The sequence below is a fragment of the Nasonia vitripennis genome, chromosome 2, assembly GCF_009193385.2.
Source record: "Nasonia vitripennis strain AsymCx chromosome 2, Nvit_psr_1.1, whole genome shotgun sequence".
In the NCBI taxonomy this organism is placed as follows: Eukaryota; Metazoa; Arthropoda; class Insecta; order Hymenoptera; family Pteromalidae; genus Nasonia; species Nasonia vitripennis.
Genome location: NC_045758.1, coordinates 629,842 through 647,561, shown reverse-complemented (window position 1 = coordinate 647,561; position 17,720 = coordinate 629,842). Strand labels below are relative to the sequence as shown.

At 53.9% G+C, this 17,720-nt stretch overlaps 1 protein-coding gene across 5 annotated transcripts in view; it reads left to right on the top strand.

Moving 5' to 3' along the window:
• The window catches only part of LOC100116895, a 110,568-nt gene that overhangs the window by 63,407 nt on the left and 29,441 nt on the right, over positions 1-17,720 (top strand). For 3 of the 5 annotated variants that reach the window (XM_032597389.1, XM_032597387.1, XM_031923672.1), the window contains exon 7: positions 13,068-13,275. The exons of 1 other annotated variant lie outside the window; for it this stretch is intronic. Coding sequence is in view for 1 of the 4 variants with exons in the window: in XM_031923666.2 (XP_031779526.1) it covers positions 13,068-13,299 (232 nt within the window). In the remaining 3 variants the exon portion in view is untranslated. Of the gene's footprint in view, positions 1-13,067; positions 13,661-17,720 lie in introns of those variants that run through there. One more of the 5 variants, XM_031923666.2, reaches the window with a different exon arrangement.

Genomic DNA, 17,720 nt, shown 5'->3' with positions numbered 1-17,720 from the left:
GATGGGCAGCAGCGCATGCAGATATCCAGCGGCGCCGATCGCGACGCCTAAGTTTATTCCGGCGCGCCGTCCTCGGGGATATCGTCGTCGAGTCGTCCGTGTCACAAGCGCTCGGGAGTTTTGCACATAAATCTGGTCTCTTCTCTGGCTGGCCGAAGGGTGTGGGCAACGCCGGGGCGAGGGGGGGGGGGGGGGGGGGGAGGGAGAAGCCTGGCCCCGCGGGACGGACTCGAGGAGCAGCGGCTCTTTTCTTTATTGGACCGCCGAGAGAATATCTCGCTCTCTCGGCACGAATAACGAGATTGCCGGACGATGCGCGACTTGGCCAGCTCTCCGCTCTCTCCTTAATCCGAAGAGTATCTGCTGCCGCTGCTCGCCCACGCTACTTTGATCACGCTCGTTAATAATTGACGGGCTGATCTCTCGTCATTCCGCGATTCTGGAAGCTGATGCTGAAAGTTATGGCCCGAGGGGCCACTGCAGCCACTTGTTCTCTCGTAAGGCAGGCCTCTTTATTTCGCTTCTTTCGCTGATTTCTCCTATTGGGTGCGAACGTGAGGTGTAATTCGAGCTCTTTTGGGAGGCGCTCGATTCGGGCGCTTTTCCAATAAAAAGTGAGCGTTTGGAAAATTGAACGCATTCGAGCGGGAGATTTTGAAAAAATACGGCCTGCCGAGGGGAGAGCAGCGGCTACTTTTAGCCGTCGTGACTCGTCTATACTACGTTATACCGTCGCGCTCGTTGTGCGTGGAGCGCTCCACCCCCGCAAATGTCCGTAATTCAATCGGCCGACTGATGGAAATTTATTATCCTTGCCCGGGAAATTTCGGAAAATAGCGCAGGCCCCATTCGTCAAACGTCTTCCGGGCATTAAGGAAAGTCACACGCGCATCTAATTCTTTCGGCCGTCGTAAATTAAATGACTTCGCGCTGCACCCCTCCTCCCGGCATTATTTCCATGTTTTATTCACCAACTTCGATGATTGTTTTATCATTTGTCTGGGAAGCATTATTCTTGTTACAAAATTATTTCCCGCGCTATTGATATTTACGTTCTGCCCGGCTGCTCTGAATAATTCATTTCGCTATCACGCTTAATGGCGAATACTGGATCTTGTTTATTAATTTATTTATCGCAAGTTCAGTTTCCATCGGGCGCGGATAGCGAGCGAGCGCTGGAGAATTCGTATACCCGCGTTTTTACGTGAAACGCCTAAAAACGCCGAGTCGGTACGCCGATCCGTCCAGAGATGGCAGCGCTCTAGCTAAATCCTTGCGGCGCTCACTCCGCGTCTTTATTCCACGGCGAGTCCGGCGTTCCAAACAATGTACTTCTGTTGTTTCTTCTTCCCGAGTTCGTTGACTGTTTATAAAAATTATAATTACACGGGTTTTACTCTATAATATTCGGCTGTCCTTCGACAGTGGAGAAAGTATGCAATTAGGCAGCGCGCAGAATTCTCTCTATTAATGCTCGCCGATAAATTGGTTACGTGTATGCGAGCGCGTCGTAGTCTCTAGATTAGGAACTCGCACGGATTAGAGGCCAGGAATTTCATCTCTTAGCAGTAGCAGCCCTTCCCCTGCAGCCTGCACTAGCCCGGCTTAGGGCCGTAATTACGCCCTCGCGTGGATAGGAGAATCTAGTATCTTCCTGCAGCGACGTCGTGAATCGATACTGCTTCAATTTGCCGAGAGATAATTTATACCGCTGCTTTTATCGTGTATTCAGTCCATCGCGGCGAAAACTACCGCCGTTTCTCGGAACCCTCTCGAAAACTTATCAACCACGAGCGCGCGTGCGCGAAATTTACAGCGCTCGTATACGTGTCTTCCTCGAAATTGACAAATCTCGAGCGTCGCCGCTCGCACTATGAATAAACAATGAACTCTCGCGCGAGAAAAAATGAAGTATATACATCGCGAGGGATAGGGGCGCGTCGCGAGAAATGAGAGTACAGTGCGCGAGGTGTGTACCTTATAAATGAGTGCACGCGACGAGGGGGTCGTCGCTGGCTGCAGACGACATGTATTAATAATTATAGCTTTCCAGACTTGCGCGCGCGAGCTCGCGTACAGAAGCTCAGGCGCTCTTATTCTTACTCTTATTCCCATTCTCTTGCCATTTATGTGTCTACTCGGCGCGTTAGGCTTCGTTCACATCGTCGTCGCCCTTCGACGAGTACTTGGACGCGAGGCGTTGTGCGCTAAAGCTTTAGCGACTTCCTTGTTCTCCGCGCACGCCTCTTGCGAAACCGTGCCAGAGAGCCGCTCAGATTAAGTGCAGGCAGTTCTGCGAGAGGCCGAAGGTGTGAGGATCGCGTGCTTAATAAGCCCCGAATGAGAATATGACCGAGACTGCGCAACGACCAGAGCAGCTGAAGCGTCGGTCTTCCGGCTAAATGGGCGAGCTCTTGCCGCGGTTAATTCGCGATAGAAATGGAAGGCGAAGAGCGATTATTACATGTCTGCTTCTCCCGGCTTCATTGAGCTTCGCGAGCGGAGACGGCGACGGATTTGGCTGCCGCGCGGCTTGTTTTGGCCGTATCAATGGGACGGAACGCGATAGCTATATGGAGTATTTTCGAAACGCAGCTATGCGCGCTTTTTGCGTCGAGCGTTTCGTGTTCCGCGTATGATTGGCCGTAATAAAAATGACATCGGAGAATTCGAGACGATATTTATCGGTCGATCTCGGGGCTCTCTCGGTTTTTGCCGCGCGCGTTATGAGTCACTGCCCGTGAGAGCCCGATGTCGCTGCTGCAGCGAGACGGACGGACGGACAGCGGGAGAAGCCCGAGAAATTTTTTCGGTAGAAATTTATAGATCCGTTTGCCCGACGCGCGGCGGGAGAGAGCGAGACGGACGCTCGGTTTTTAATTTTCGAGTGAGGAAGCCTTGTCCCGAGACATCCTTTCAATTAGTCCTCGAGAAATGGACGCGTGTTATGAGAGCAAATCGATCGCTCGCCAGCGTGGGGCTTCGCGGAGCGGTTTTTAATAAGACATCGATAACACGGCGTCCGCATAGCTCTGGCAGAGGAGTCAGTCGTCGGTACAGGTGTTTCGCAACGCATCGACAAAGCGACTCGGTGAAAGCTCGTGGCTGCTTCAGCGTGCTTCAGCGAAAGACCAAAGAGAAAAGGCGGCAGCTACACGTATAAAGCGATCAACGCTCTCCGCAGTGTGTAGCTAGGGGTAATAGGAAGTCATCGGCACATATCGCGGGCTCGTTCATCCATCTCTCCGGCGACTAGTCCCCTCCTAGAGTCTCGTTGTCGGCTCTGCATCGGCCGATTGGCTAATTGGGAAACCCAATAGTTCTAAATTAATCGGCATCATTAATAGACGCGCGAGCTCTCCTCAAATATAGTTGCACTCGAAGAAAGAGCGCGCGCGAGAGAGAGAGAGAGAGAGAGAGAGAGAGAGAGAGAGAGAGAGCCCGAGCGAAACATTTAAGAAGTCGGGCTTCTTGGCATTCCATCTCTTTCTCTCTTCCTCTTTTGCAGCCTCTTCGCTCCGCGCCGCTCTGCCCCTCTCCCCGCGACTCTTCTCGGCGACGCTAATTCTGTACGCGGACGAAGGATGGGATGAACAATGGTTCACGTAAATAGAACAATATGCAGCGGCCGTGTCTCGCGGCAATGCCGTTCTCGGCACTTTTGCGCCGAATTGCCGCGCGGCCCTCGAATTTAAATAATGACGCGGGGGAACAGGTGGTTTCGCGCTCCTTAGTGCGCCGGCGGTATATGGCGCAGTGGGCCGCCGCCCACGCGACTGCCAGCCAGCCGGTAGCTCGCTCGCTCGCGCGTGTAGTCGAACCTGTTGATACACTTTCCTGCGAGCCGTCTGCCGCCCGTGGGTTAGGCTCTTTTTTTGGACGACTGACTCTACCACTAGGCGAGAGCCGCTTTCGACGGGTCTATCAGTGCGGTGTATAAATTTATCGACTGCGACCGCGCCGCAGTAGCTGCAAGAGTAGGCAGCCGAGATCTTTGATTCGCGAGCTACGCATAATATCTCCGGCCGGAGAGAGAGAGAGAGAGAGAGAGAGAGAGAGAGAGAGAGAGAGAGAGAGAGAGACGGCGAGAGTGATGAGACGTCGCGCGGAGAGCGAGAGGCCGAAAGAGCGGCTCAGAGCAAGAGGGCACGCTACTATGCTATATAAAGTCGTTCACCCCGATTCAGACAATCTAGTGTCTGCTCTCTCGGAGACTGCGGCAGCTAACCCGGGAGTGATCCGTGATTGTATTAATATCACAACAGACACGGCAGAGAGAGCGAGAGAGCGTTATATGCGCAGACGGCCAGACAACGTGGATACTTTTGAAGCCGCTGGATTGCGCCGTTGTTCGGCTCTTTCTTGCTTTCTTTCGGACGATGCGAGCCATAACGAGCGAGAAATATGGTATAAGCCAATTCCGGCGTGTTGGCGCCCGGCCAGGATCTCGTCTCGTTACTAGATCGTCTCGCTATTGATGCACGAGCAAGCGGCAGGTATTATTCTTTTCGTCAAAATTGAAGAACAAAGGAGAGGAAGCGAGGACAAATAAAACGGCCATCCCCGGCTAGGGAAGAGCTCGCGCCTCGAGTTGGCCGGATTCCTCGGTTGCATAGCCGCGCTCGTGCGCGCATTACTATTCCCGATTGGAAGAAGAGAGCTCAGAATGTTAAAAGTTTCCGATCCGAGAGCCGACGCGTAACCGGATGAAAGGGGAAAGGGCCCCTAAATATTTCTCGCTCCCGCGCGAGAAGAAGACGTACGCGGAGCCGTGAATCAGGCGGCGAGCCGCTGCAGCAAGAATGCGCGCCGCGGCTGCAGTTCAGAAAAATGCAAAAGGAGGAGGAAATTTTTGCGTAAAAGCTCGCGCGCAGTCAGCGGGAGAGTCGATGCGCTGTGTATTTTTAATGAAGATAGACGGGACTATTATTAAACGAGCTTGCTCGGGCCGGCGCGGCTATGAGGGAGAAAACGAGACTGTTCGCTCCGGATCTTTTTGATCGGAAGGATTTATCGCATCCTCCAGACCTTTTTTCTACGGTAAATTCGTCTCCATTAGCTCGTGCTTACTTCTCTCTGCTCCTTCGCTGCGAAACACGACTCGCGAATAACGCGCTCGATCGATCATACGCGTATTACGCGGTTAACCGCCCGAGAGCCCCCGCACAAAAATCACTTTTGCCAGTCGAGCGGAGCTCGAGCATCACTCGCGCTCGAGTCATCGGCTAGAAACTCAAGGACGTCGTGGCATTGCCTCGCGAACCCAAAGAGCTCCTCGAGCCGCCGCTGCTGCTGCACGACCGAGCGGAATCTCCCTGTCTTGAGCCTACTGGACTGTGCCACGCGCGTTCGATTCCTCGAGGACTCTCGAGGACGACTGTCGCTCGTTACGCCGCTTTCGCCGCCCCCTCCGCGCGCACAATGCTCTGCTACGCGTATACGCCGAGGATATTTTATTATCTTCGCTCAGCCGCGCATACGACACTCATTATGCCGTTCTAACGGCTCGAAAACATAATCACGTCGCGAGCGACATCCTGGCTTTTCAAATAATCGCGCGGAGCTCGACACAAAGTAATATCCAACTAATTCCCCATGCGGGCATTATTCAAGTCATTAGCATCGCGTCGCGTGGGTGCAGCAGCTCTGATACGCGCTCTCTGCTCGCTCGACATACATAAACAAAACTCTGCGCAGGTATGGAGCGATCGCTATCGACGCCGAGCCCCTTTACCATGACAATACGCCGCGGGGCGTTTACGCATATCGCGTGACCGCGCGCGACTAGAGCATATTCAAATTTTACACCGAAATATGACACGCCTAGCGATGTGTGTGCCTGGGAAAAACGCTCGCATAAAGGAGGAAGGAGAGAGAGAAAAAAACGCGCAAAAATCGAAAAGCGGAAGTGACTGCATCGAGCTCTCCTGGATACAGCCTATACGTATATGTATGCACGGCCGGTGTGTACGCGCGCAGTGTGTGCAGAGAGAGAGAGAGAGAGAGAGAGAGAGAGAGAGAGAGAGAGAGAGAGAGAGAGAGAGAGAGAGAGAGAGAGAGAGAGAGAGACGGCGAGGCGCGTCGACAGGCTTCGATGAGCTTGTTCAATGCTACGTGAATTCAATAACGCTCGTTACGCGCGCTCGCGCGAAAATACGCTCCGTGGAAAACGGACGGGCCCTGCCGCTCGCTGTACTCTGTCTCTCTGCGCACACACTCCGCTAAAATGACGCATTGTGAAATTGAAATAAATTTAGCGCTCGCGAACGCAATATACTCTCGCGTGGATACTCTCCGGCTTTCAAAACGCGCACGCGCACCTCGTGAAAGACAAGGAGCGATCGAGAGCAGAGACGCGGCGTGCCCTCTCCATATAGATTTCTATTTCCGGTTTTCGCGCAAGCGAGCTTGTCCCTCTCTCTCCGTCCACCTGTGAGCGCGCGTAATCCTAATCGAATATGAGCCGCCGTTGTGAATCGTGGCGCACGTATTTATGGAGCCGATTATTCCTAGATTTCGGAGCAAGTGCATGGAGCGCGAACAGAGCGCGGCTTTTGTCAGCGTCGATCTTTTGTTTCAAATGGAAGTCAGTGATGTATGAATTCCGCGAGCGATGACTTCCGCTGCGCGCGAGCCGAGAGAGTTATGATTTTCTGAAACAATCGCGACGCACTTCTCAAAATAAAGGCTGCTCAATTTAGCGGAGCGTAATAAGCTCGTTATACAGCGATGCCATTCGGTGCAAACATCCGTCGGGATGAGTGGAGAGATAAAAACGCCGCGGCACACTCGGCGAAACGAGTGCGTCGTGTAATTTTTAAAGGCCTCCGTTTTGTAAACGATGCGGCAAAAGGCACCGATTACGATCTATTCTCTCGCGAGCCCTGCCCGGCTGCAAATAAACGCAAAGTCTCGTTACCGCGAATAAAGAGCCCGAATTCGCAGGTGTATAGCTACACGTGTAACGCGTATCCGCGCTCTCGGATCCCGCGGCGTAACGATCGCATAATCGAGCCGCGCGCGAATCCCGCATAGTAGCTCATAATAACGTTGACATCCGGCAATTTCGCGAGCGTCCGTCCTTCGGCGAGCGCGCGCGCGAGCCATTTGTATGTTAATTGTTTATGTTAAGCAGAGGCCGATGCATTATATCCGCACTTATCGAGCTCGTAGATCGCTCGCGCGTGTGTGTTACGCTCGTGCGCTGCATGGCCGGGTTGGCTTTTTTTCGCGATGCACCACAGATTCTCTTCCGCACAGTTTCATGAAAAAAGGTAATGACCAAATATTTAATTTCCTCGAAAATGGGAACTCAACGGTACACGATATTATAGTTTTTTCTGCTCCGAAAAAAAGCTATTTCCGCGTAAAAACTGTAAGTCACGACATTGGTGTATACCCGCCTCTAATATTTTGCCTGACAATGAAAGGGAAGGCGCGCGCGCGCGGTGTAATATACCGGCGAAGCCCCACGAGCGGCGGTGGCAGCTCATCATTCGGTAGCGCGTCGAATCGGTTTCCGCGGTGCTTTTGGAACTTTTTCGAGCAGAGATCGGGAAAATAAGTTGTTGGGAGGAGTATATTTGGGCACTGGGAAACCGAGTAATATCGAGTAAGTAAGAAATTCTAAAAATAGTAGACGAAACTCTCTCGGAACACGCGATGAAATTCACAATTCCATCACACTCCTCAGTGGAACGAAGAAGCCGTTGAAAGGTGCATCGACGTGTACAGTAGCCAATGAAGGATTATAAATTCGATTTACGTCGGCGTAAAATGAGCCCGACGAGCGATGCGCGCGGAGGATCTCAATAAGCCTCCATGCAGATGATGACGCTGCGCATATCGCTTGTCGGCGTCGGCGGCGTCCTTAGCAGTAGAAGCGGCAGCCTCGAGCATTCCTCCCTCCAGGTATCGGTCACGCTTGATCCGCGAGCCGGGCCTCGGCCTGCACATATAACGAGCGGATCGAAATCGTGAGGAAGCCATATTCGTGTCAAAACGCCTTTCGATCCTGGCCCCGTCCCCTTCACGGCTGTTTTTTCAATCTCGCGCCTATATGTCTATCCCACCCTCGACCTCGTTCCCCAGCTATTACGCACGTTGTTGCCCCGAGTCATTCTCCGCAGCTTCATCGGCTCCTGCTGTGAAGGTGACAAATCAAAAAACGCCGCCGCCGCCGCCACCGCCGCCACCCTCGTGTTTCGCTTTTTGTTTTGCCTTTTTATCCGCGGGCCACTCTGGATGGGTTTCGGGAGCCCAAATATTTGTAGCCCGGAGATGCAGCAATTTGTCGTGAAAACAGATTCTCATCGGCGAAAAATCGAGTTTGCTCGGCCGAAGGAGCAGCCGAAAGAGTCCAGCCCAATGCAAACAGAGCGCTAATCCTTGCTTGTAATCTTTCGATTCTCCGCGCGGCTGTCTCTCGAGCGCACGAGCCAAAGAAAATTCATACGTTTGTCCATTTCCCGGGGGAGATAACCTCTCGGTATGGGCTCTCGAGACTACGCGGAAGAAGCCAGCGCGCCTGGTTGTTTACGCTGCCGAAGGCGGAACCAGTGTATAGCGTCCAGCACAGTGGACACAGCTCCACCCATGCGCGGCCCTCTGCCACCGCTGCGATATTTATTTAGAAGCGACGACGACGGCCATTCGCGAGGACGCTTCGAGTGCCTCCTGGACAACTCGAATTCGCTCCGCGCTCGCACTTCCCCCGGCCCTGTTGACTCTGTCCGCGACAATTCTGGGGCTGCGTCCATCAGGCCTCTCTCTCTCACTCACTCGGTCCTATTTACCTAGGCGCGAGCCGCCAGTGTGTCGAGTTTTGTTACACACGCATCGGGCTATTTCGCCTCGCCAAATATCGCCAGAGAAAACACCGGATAACGTCGTCATCTCCCCGGCAACTCTCCGCAACTGCCGTCTCCATTCTCGCGTCACGCGTCGTTTTGTCGTCGACCTCCTCGGTGTGAAACAAAAGACGAGCAGGTAGATTTCTGTGCGTCGAGCGACGTGAAACTTATTATATCCGCTGTGAACGGATCCCCTCGAAAAAATGACTAATCGTGTCGGTTGGAAGACATGGAAACGACGCGGAGAAATATTCCGGTTATCCGTAAAAATGACAGGACGAAGCAGACGAATGCTGTCCACCTTCGGTCTTTAATAACGACCGGAGCGGATATCGAGTGACGCGCGCGATGAAACATAAGAGCGGCACGATATGAGGCGGGTAAAAATTCTGTTCTCGGTACTCCCGGGCCGCTTTTTTGAGCAATTAGCGGAGCTGCTCACGAGCCGCGGCGCAAAACAGCGCTCATTGTCAATCCGCTCTCACGACATGAAGCTCCGCGCGGCGGCGAGTACGTCACTTGCGTGCCTCAATCATCCGCATTCGAGCACGCGCGATCTCCTTTTTTCGGCGGACCACCCCGCTCTCGCTCTCCGTAATAATAACCGCGGGCATCAGGACGATAGCCTGGCGCCAGCGCCGCTCGCGCGCGCACACGCATGCACACGCATTGCTCGCGTACGTGACAGCCATTCCGCCGCTGCACACGACGACGACTCGAAAAACTCCTCCTTGCGTCTATTTTAATGAAGGATGCGAGGCTCATATTTTAGGCCGCGACTGCAGCGGTAGCATCTGCCATTTGTCACGTTGAATCGCGCGCCCTCGGACGAGCCGAGCGATTTATGAGAGATGCGAGCTTGTTCCTTCCGCGGCGCGACACCGTATAAACAAATGGCCGACGATTTAGTAGGACCACCGTCATTAACAAGCTGCTTCGGCGCGTCCGCCTGCATGGTCCTTCTTCTTCGCGCTGACACGGGATGACGGCCGTTTTGGAACGCCAGCGCCGTAATAACTTCTCGAACGCTTTGTGCGTACGCGGCGATGGTATCGACGACGCATTCATCGCAGCGCTGCTCACACCGAGTGCTGACCCGCAGTCAGTTGCCTATACGTTTTCGTCGCGATTATTGTCCTTTGTAAAAGAAGCGAAGGAATGAAATTGAAAAGCCTATAGCTGCTAGCTAATAAACCAGATTAGACGAGGCCTAAAAAAGACAATCTGCATATTCGAGATGAGAAGCCCTGCAGGGTCCGGGTTTTATAGGTGTTAATACTAAATTAAATCCTAGCCCGGGAGGAAGAGGGTGAGCAAAAGAGAAAGAGAGTGAGTGAGAGGAACCAGCTTGTGCAGAGAAACCGGGCGCTAAGCTAAAGGATGTTGCCCGGGAGAAAGAGAGATGCCGCGGACCACGAGGAAATATAAAAATTAACGGCTTCGAATGCCAAATGCGGCGTAACTTATTGTTATTGGACGGCCGAGAGGAATATAAAGAAGACGAAAATGAGACTTCTTTCACACGTGTGAATTCTTCCGTCCTTAATTGTGCACTTAATTTTTCGGGCCCGCTTTCTTAATGAAATATTTTATTCGCCTTCTCGCGTGTACGCGTGTTTCGAGAAATCGTGCCCGTAAATCGCACAGGCTCGTCTGGTTATTTCCGCCAGAGTCGCCGATGCAGCAGCGGCAATATTTCTCGAAGTTTGTAAAAGAGTTTTAAAAATCTCAAGCGTATCGTGACCAGCAGATATCACCCTCTCGACTTCCATGAACAATCGAAGCCCATTACTGCCGAAACCGAATTGAAATGATTCGATTTCCTCGGGGCCTCACAGTGCAGCGCCGTATAGTTTTTTCACCATCGTAGCCTCCCGCCCGAAAACCAGCCCGCTGCAGGCTGTGGGAAATTTTTAAAAAATCAAGGAAACGAAAAGCACCTCGACGCGACGGAGAGGCCGCACGGCTCATCTACGGCGAGCTCTGCGGAAGTGACGTCAGCATGTCTTGGCCCCTCTCGCGCGCGCGAAAACTTTTTAATCGCTTCTTACACTTTTAATTTCATCGGAGCCGCTCGGGCGCGCGGGCAGATCGAAAGCAATTCTCCGAGGAGATCATACTTTGCACGTTCGCTGTGTAATCTCTCTCTTCTTCCTAGAGGAGGCAGCCGCCGCCGCACAAAGGCGAGAAACAATTGAGCGCGAGCCAGCCGGCCGATAAAAACGCAGCCAACGGAGGTAGCCGAGCACGTATACACACGCGCGCGCGTATACAGCTCCATCTCGGCGAGGGCAGCGGCGTCCGCGGAGAAAAAGGAAAGAGCCGGGCGCAGGGGAAGGAAGAAGCGCTCCACCTCCGAGCGCGGGTGCGAGAGCGGAATAGAAGCAGAAGAGCCTAAACAAACACGCTCGGCTTTATTGCAGCAGCAACAGCAGCCGGTACGGCCCTCGTCCGGCAAAACTTCATCTTTACCTTTATGCTACATCGACATCGCCGCCGACCAATTGAAAAGCGCGAGCCCGAGCGCCAAGAAGATCCACTCGCCTCCTCCTTCCCGCTTCCTCCCACGACTCTCGCGAGAGCTTTGCGCTGCGGTGCTCGCTCGAACTGCGCGCGGCCGGAACAAAAAAGGAGAAGTGGAGGAAAAGCGCCTGTTTTACTCTCGCCACAAAGGAGCTTTGATTAATTTGCATCCTTTTTACTCCGCTCTCGTGGAGTCGGCTTTTTATTGCGAATGCGGGAAATCGTCCACAGTGACCGGAGTGAAATCCTTCGTATGAGATCGTGGGCTCATAACCCCCCGCGAGTGTCCATCAAGCTCGAGCGCTATCTCCGCCAGAGAGACCTTGCCGGTAACACAACCAACAAGCCGAGAGCCTCGGCTCCTCCGGTCATTCTATTAGAGGCGTTATCGCGCGCCGCGCGAAACGTCAATCAGCAGCTCTCCCGTCCCACTCGCTCTCGCTCTCTAATAGTGCTTCGCTGTACAGAGTCGTCCGGCCAAGATGATTGACGGGGCCGATTAGCCGCTCGCTGCGCCCTGCTTAACTGATCGATTTCGAATTGTTCTGACGGCTGGACGTGCGCTCTCTCTCTCTCTCTCTCTCCCTCTCTCTCTCGGTTGCTGATGCTCGCTGCCGCACTGCTGTGTGTGCATTGTCCGGGACACGCTGTAAAGCTTTTGGTTTGATGACCGTGGTGGGCTACTGTTTGTCATCTGACTAATGAATTTCGGCGGAGTGAGAGAGGGACGTTCGGATGATGTCTGATTGCGCGGGAATTCGAGTTACAACCCCTTGCAGCGGCTTTGACGGATGGCGAGGCTTCCCCGATCGAGTGTGCTGGAAACTGCCGTTCTCCGATTTTTCTCCGGCACTGCGGTGGATGTGTGGCTGAGAGCGAGACGGCAAAAAGGGCGTAAAAGCCTCCACGGCTGGAAGAAAGAGTAATGAGCGCGAGCAATAATCGGCTCGCGCTCGCTGCAGACGTTTTTCCGGGCATCGGTGCGCGGCGCTAATATATCCTGGCGGAGGTAAAACAAAAGGGGCATGGATAGGACAAACAGAGAGGAGCGAACGGCGATGTATCTATCTCAAGGGTAGCGGCGGCGGCGGCGGCGGTTAGGACTGCTCGGAATCGGGAAAAAAGAGAAACAGTGAGCGCGCGCGCGCGCGCGCGCGAGAGAGAGAGAGAGAGAGAGAGAGAGAGAGTCGGATATATATGGGGAGGCTTTTAGTTTCGTTAATGGCTATCTCGCGGAGCGATAAGTGCCGAGATCTGTCTACCTCCGCTTGCTTTACACCTTTCTCTCGCTGCCGCCGCCGCCGCTACTTTTCCTTTTCTCGCTCACGAGTCCCTGTCGCGTACGTGTGGGTGAATATACGCGGGCGAGCAGATTGTCGCGTGCGGCGGGGACGTTTCGGCTGCTCGTAGCTCTCGCAGTCGTCGCGGCTTTTCGGCTGGTTCTTCGTTTGCAGACGCGGCTGCGGCGGCTCGTGTACTTGTACATGTGAGCGGGCCGCTGAAAAATCGCGTGGGAAGGATTTAAGCGCGCGACAAAGCGCCCGAGCTATTTGTGCGCCGACGGACGTTTGTCTTGGGTTTAAAGAGCCTGACGGGACTGGGATCGATTGCGCCTGGATTTATAATTTCCCAACCCGAAGCAGCTCTTTCCTTTTCCCTCGATTATCGCTTTATGACTTTTATGAATTCCAGACTACGCGGACGCGGTTTACGGCGTTCCTTTCTTCTGACGTTCCACGTTTCACGAAGACACGGAAAATATCGGAAAGCTGTAAGCGATAAGCTGTTAATTGAAAGTCGAGACGGCGCCGCGCCAGACCCTTGGAACTCGGACCGCCTGTCCGCGGAGCGAGTTATGTCGTGGAAGCTTCCCGTAAATAAATATAACTCATCTGCCGGCGTCGAGAGTATGTATAACTGTTAGGCGAACATATTCTTTCTTCGAGAAACGGGGCTTGCTCGACTAGTTAACGCGGTGTAAGCGATCGTTTGCGCTCTTTGTGCCCGTGGTTAGCTGGTGGTGCTACTTGTGATTTTACTACTGGGAAGGAAGGAGTGCAAACACGCGAGTCTAAGTAGCAGGCGCCACAACGGAGTTTGCTTTGCTGCCGGTTGCGACGACTGTCTTTCGAAAATTTGGTTTTCCACCGAGTCTCTTTCCCGTCATATCGAACAAAGAAAGGCATCCACGTGCGCTCGCGACGAAAATATGCAATTCCGTTACTCCGGAGTGAGGGCACACTTTGCCACGCCATTCCTCATAATTTATGCCTCGCGCTCCTCCCAGCAGCCATAAGGCTCTTTCTCTCCCGAAATAAAAATTCCCCGCGAGCAAAGCCGCGAGCGCAAAGCGCGACAAATTTTTCATAGCCGCGCGCGGAGGCTATATTTGTATTATGAGTCCGGTGTGTGTATGGCTGCGTCGCGACGTCGCACGTGCCTCGCGTCAGAGGCCACTAATGAGCGTCGTCGTCGTCGTCGTCGCGTGCTTATGACGAATGGCTACAGCGATATCTCGACGGCTCTCGGGGCCGATTTCTCGTTTTGATGAAGCTGCGCCGCCGCTTGTTCCCTCTCGGCTGCGTCTTGTTCTGGCGTTCACGATTCGTTTTGGCAGCTGAGAAGAGGCCTGCCGGGGCTGGAGGAGACGGATCGGTCTGCTGCGCGGAGTGCGACTCTTCGTCGAGTGCGTCATATTTTGCTATTTCTGCCGGCGGTACACGTGTTTGATACTCGCTCGGTGTGATTCAGCGCTCGGAGAGGCTACGCCGAGTAATTGTCTTTTCCAATCCGAGAGGCAAGAACGGCTCGCTCGTAAAAAGCGAAAATGCAAGAAAACGCAATTTCATAAGTGCGCGGCCGCGCGCAGTCGCTTATATACGCGCGCACGTATGCCAGGGATTAGATAGCGAGCTCTGCCAGCGGGTATTGACCAGTCCTACAGCCGCGCCTAGACATAAACCACAGAGAATCGCGCGCGCATGCGGTGCTCTCTCGCTCCGCTGTGTATAGGTATGCGAGCTCTGCGCCCCGAGCGCATATACGTCAATAGCGTGTAATTCCGCGCTCGAATCGCCACCGCCCCGTCCGTGCGCACATATAGCAAGTGGCTCGGCCGTGGTATCATAGCGCGCTCTCTCTCCCTCTCTGTCTCTCGCTATCTCCATCGCAATAGGGCGCTCGCGGTGCATAGTCGCGTCTCTCTTCGCGTGTGTATATGAAGGGAGAGGTAGAGAGGTAGAGAGTGAGCCGGGTCGGTCGGTCGGTTTACCAGTCCCTCTGTGCACGTGTGTGTGTGTGTGTTTGTGTGTGTTTGTGTGTGTGCGCAGGATGCCAGACCCTAGCTGCAGCAGCAGGATTACTGCTGATTGGTCCGGCGTCGGCGTGATTAGAGATGTTATCAGGGCACAAGCGGACCAAATGCTCGCTCGCTGCAGTATACAGTCCTTTTGCGGACGAGAGGGATATACGCGCGCCTGCCTGTGTGTGCGCACGGACCAGGTCGCCGTTTGTCGCTCGCGCAAATGTCAATGTTCCGCGACGGGAGACGCGTTTTCATTAACAAAACAGCTGCAGAGGAGCTCAGCCTAGTGCTGCGCCGAATGGCGATTGACGGATTTTTGCTGGCCCCTTTTTTCCCGCACCGCGAGCCGCTGGCACTTTTCCCGCCCCCGCGATAACGGAAGAGCGTTTCATTTTTGCAATCGTAGTAACGTTGTACCTGTGATCCCCGAAATTCACGCCCAATCGAGCGCCAGGGACGCGTCAGGTGCCATCAAGAGTTCAGCCGATCGTTCGATACACCCGTCGAGCCGCAGTTCTCTCTCGCTCTCTCGCTGGCCGGACTCCTTATCGACGAGGCGCAGATAAGCTCAAGAGGCCGATGGACTGCGGCGCGGATTCCGACTGCCCACGGGCCATCATCCGCGGCGTCTATCGCGTTAGCGCGCCCCGTGCACAAAGGCCGACGGCCACTACTGAGTTCGGCGAGTCGCAAGGCTTGAGCGCTGGGCTTGTTTCGCTGCGCACAGTCTCTGATTAGCCCACGTTTTGTCAAACTTACTCCTTTTTGGGCAGATTCGAAAACAATAGCTCGTCGCGTTTCAATCGTATAGCGTGCAGGCACACACGCGCGCGTGCGCGAGAACAGAACAGATACAATTTTCGACTGTTGCAAAGGGGCATCGGGCGTTCGGTCAAGGGAGACGGCTTTCTCTCTCTCTCTCTCTCTCTCTCTCTCTCTCACTCGCGTCACGCTTCACAGCCATTGCCTCCTCGAGAGCCAGCAGCGGCGATCTCCGGCCAGATGAAAGAACGTGATGAATCTCGACTCGGGGCATTATAATAATTAAAATGGCTCGCTACTCCGGCATCTCGAGTGCGATTCGCATATTGCCAGCTGGGAGGGGGAGTGTTTTTTTATAGCGGCGATTTGTATGGTCGGTACGCGGCTCTTACGGAGGCGTACGAGCGTGACGAGCGTTTGATGAGCGAGCGATCTAGAGATTCGCCGAATTATCCGATGCCGATGGCGCGACAAAGGGCATCTTTCAGATCACTCATCTGTTGGGAGTGCTGGCTATTTAGTCGAATGATTTTGATTTCGGCAATAAACGGACTGGCAGACTTGTTTCGCGATTCCGCGCTCGTCAAAGAAAGTCCCGGCGAAGCTCAAATTTCCAGACGGCACTCCTCCCTTTGGTCATTTTCAATCACGGCGACGGGACGACTACGAGCTTCCCTCTTTCGCGCGAATTTTCGTCAAAGTAGTTGCCCTCTCTCATCTCTCCGGCAGCTGCGCGACTATAACGTCGTCCTCGTCGTAGTCCGTCTCTCCGGCTCGTGAATAATTGATTCGCGCACTTGAGGCGCGCGCGCGCACACATGTATACATACGAGGAGGAGAGAGATGGAGCTCGGTCTGGGTAATCACTGCGTGCTGCTTCTTTTCGCCTCTTCGTCCTCTCTCCCTCTCTCTTCTCTGGCAAATCCTGTTACCGGACATCGTTTCGCTGCATATTTTATGAACGTATTTCCGACGGGAAGCGCAGCCGCCGGATTCACGTGTACGTGTGTACTTAGCAAGAGAGAGACAAGTTCAAAGACGAGAGGAGGGAGCGAGGCTGGATGAGCCTCGGGGATGTCTATTCAATGTGCGAGCTACGTGCAGCGTATGATATTTTTTCGACGACGCTCCAGGGAGTCGGGGAAATCGAATTACCGGAACTTTTTCGAGAGCCGCGTGCGGACTTTGAGCGAATTCCGCTCGGATCGATCGGCCGAGCGAATCGACCTGGCGCGATACGTCCAACGGAAAAAACATGCAAATTTCCGTGATTAGGGGCCGGACGATTCGCCACCCATCTCTGAAAAATCTCGTCCCCCCATACGCGCGGGCTCTTTGCCGAGCACAATGCGCTCGCGCGCGACACCATTTCATCCGGCTCTTTTATCGCGCGCCCCGTGTTTACAGCGTTATGTCCGAATTGATTTGTCAAGAGCGCGCGCAGGGCTAAAAGTGTCGGGGTCCTCGAGCACAACAAGATGGTCCATCGCGCTGCAGGACTTGAAAATCGAGCGGCTCTGCGTCCCCCGGGATCGGCGTGCGCGTACACGTGAAGAATAGCAGCGGCCGCGGAGGGGAGCGAGCTGGCTGGAACATGTGGGTGCGCAATCATCATCATCCCGATCAGCAGCAGTAGCTGCAGCCGATCATATACGCCGCCGGTATTTCGAGCTCTGGCTTTCAGAGCTTGATTTTGCGCTGACGGAAACGCCTAATCACCGGCCAGCCCCCGACGATTGTTTTGCGCTTGTCGTTGTTGGCTTTTTCGGGGCCCGATCGTCAGTGGCAGCCTCGATGAGCTGGACGCTGTCTGCCGCTTTTTTGTTGTCTACCCCTTTATGCGAGGACTCGTTTTTTTTTGTGCGCGCGCGCGGGCGGACGGTTTTTTCGCTGTGGATCCGCTACTGTGAGTGATCCGCTGCTGCTGGCAATCAAAGGATGGGAGAGGATTTTTTTGAATGATCGCTTTATTTTTGCGCTGATTGGAAAAAGGGAGAGTCGTTGGGCGGGTGACGTCGCTCTCGTGAATAAGGCAGCTAGCTGCTGATGGACCCCGTGCCTGAAAGCGCGCGGTATAAATAAATGATTATTCCTTTGTAAATAGAAGTCTTTTAGTGGCCGGGATTGCCGACTATGATCCAGTGCTCGCTTCCACTTCCCTATAATCTACTCCGAGCCGTCGAAATCCCTCCATTGTTCTCTATTGAAGCCCCCGGAGCTGTTCTTTTTGTCGGGCGAAAATCATTTACTCGCTGGCAGTGTTTGCCAGATACTATACG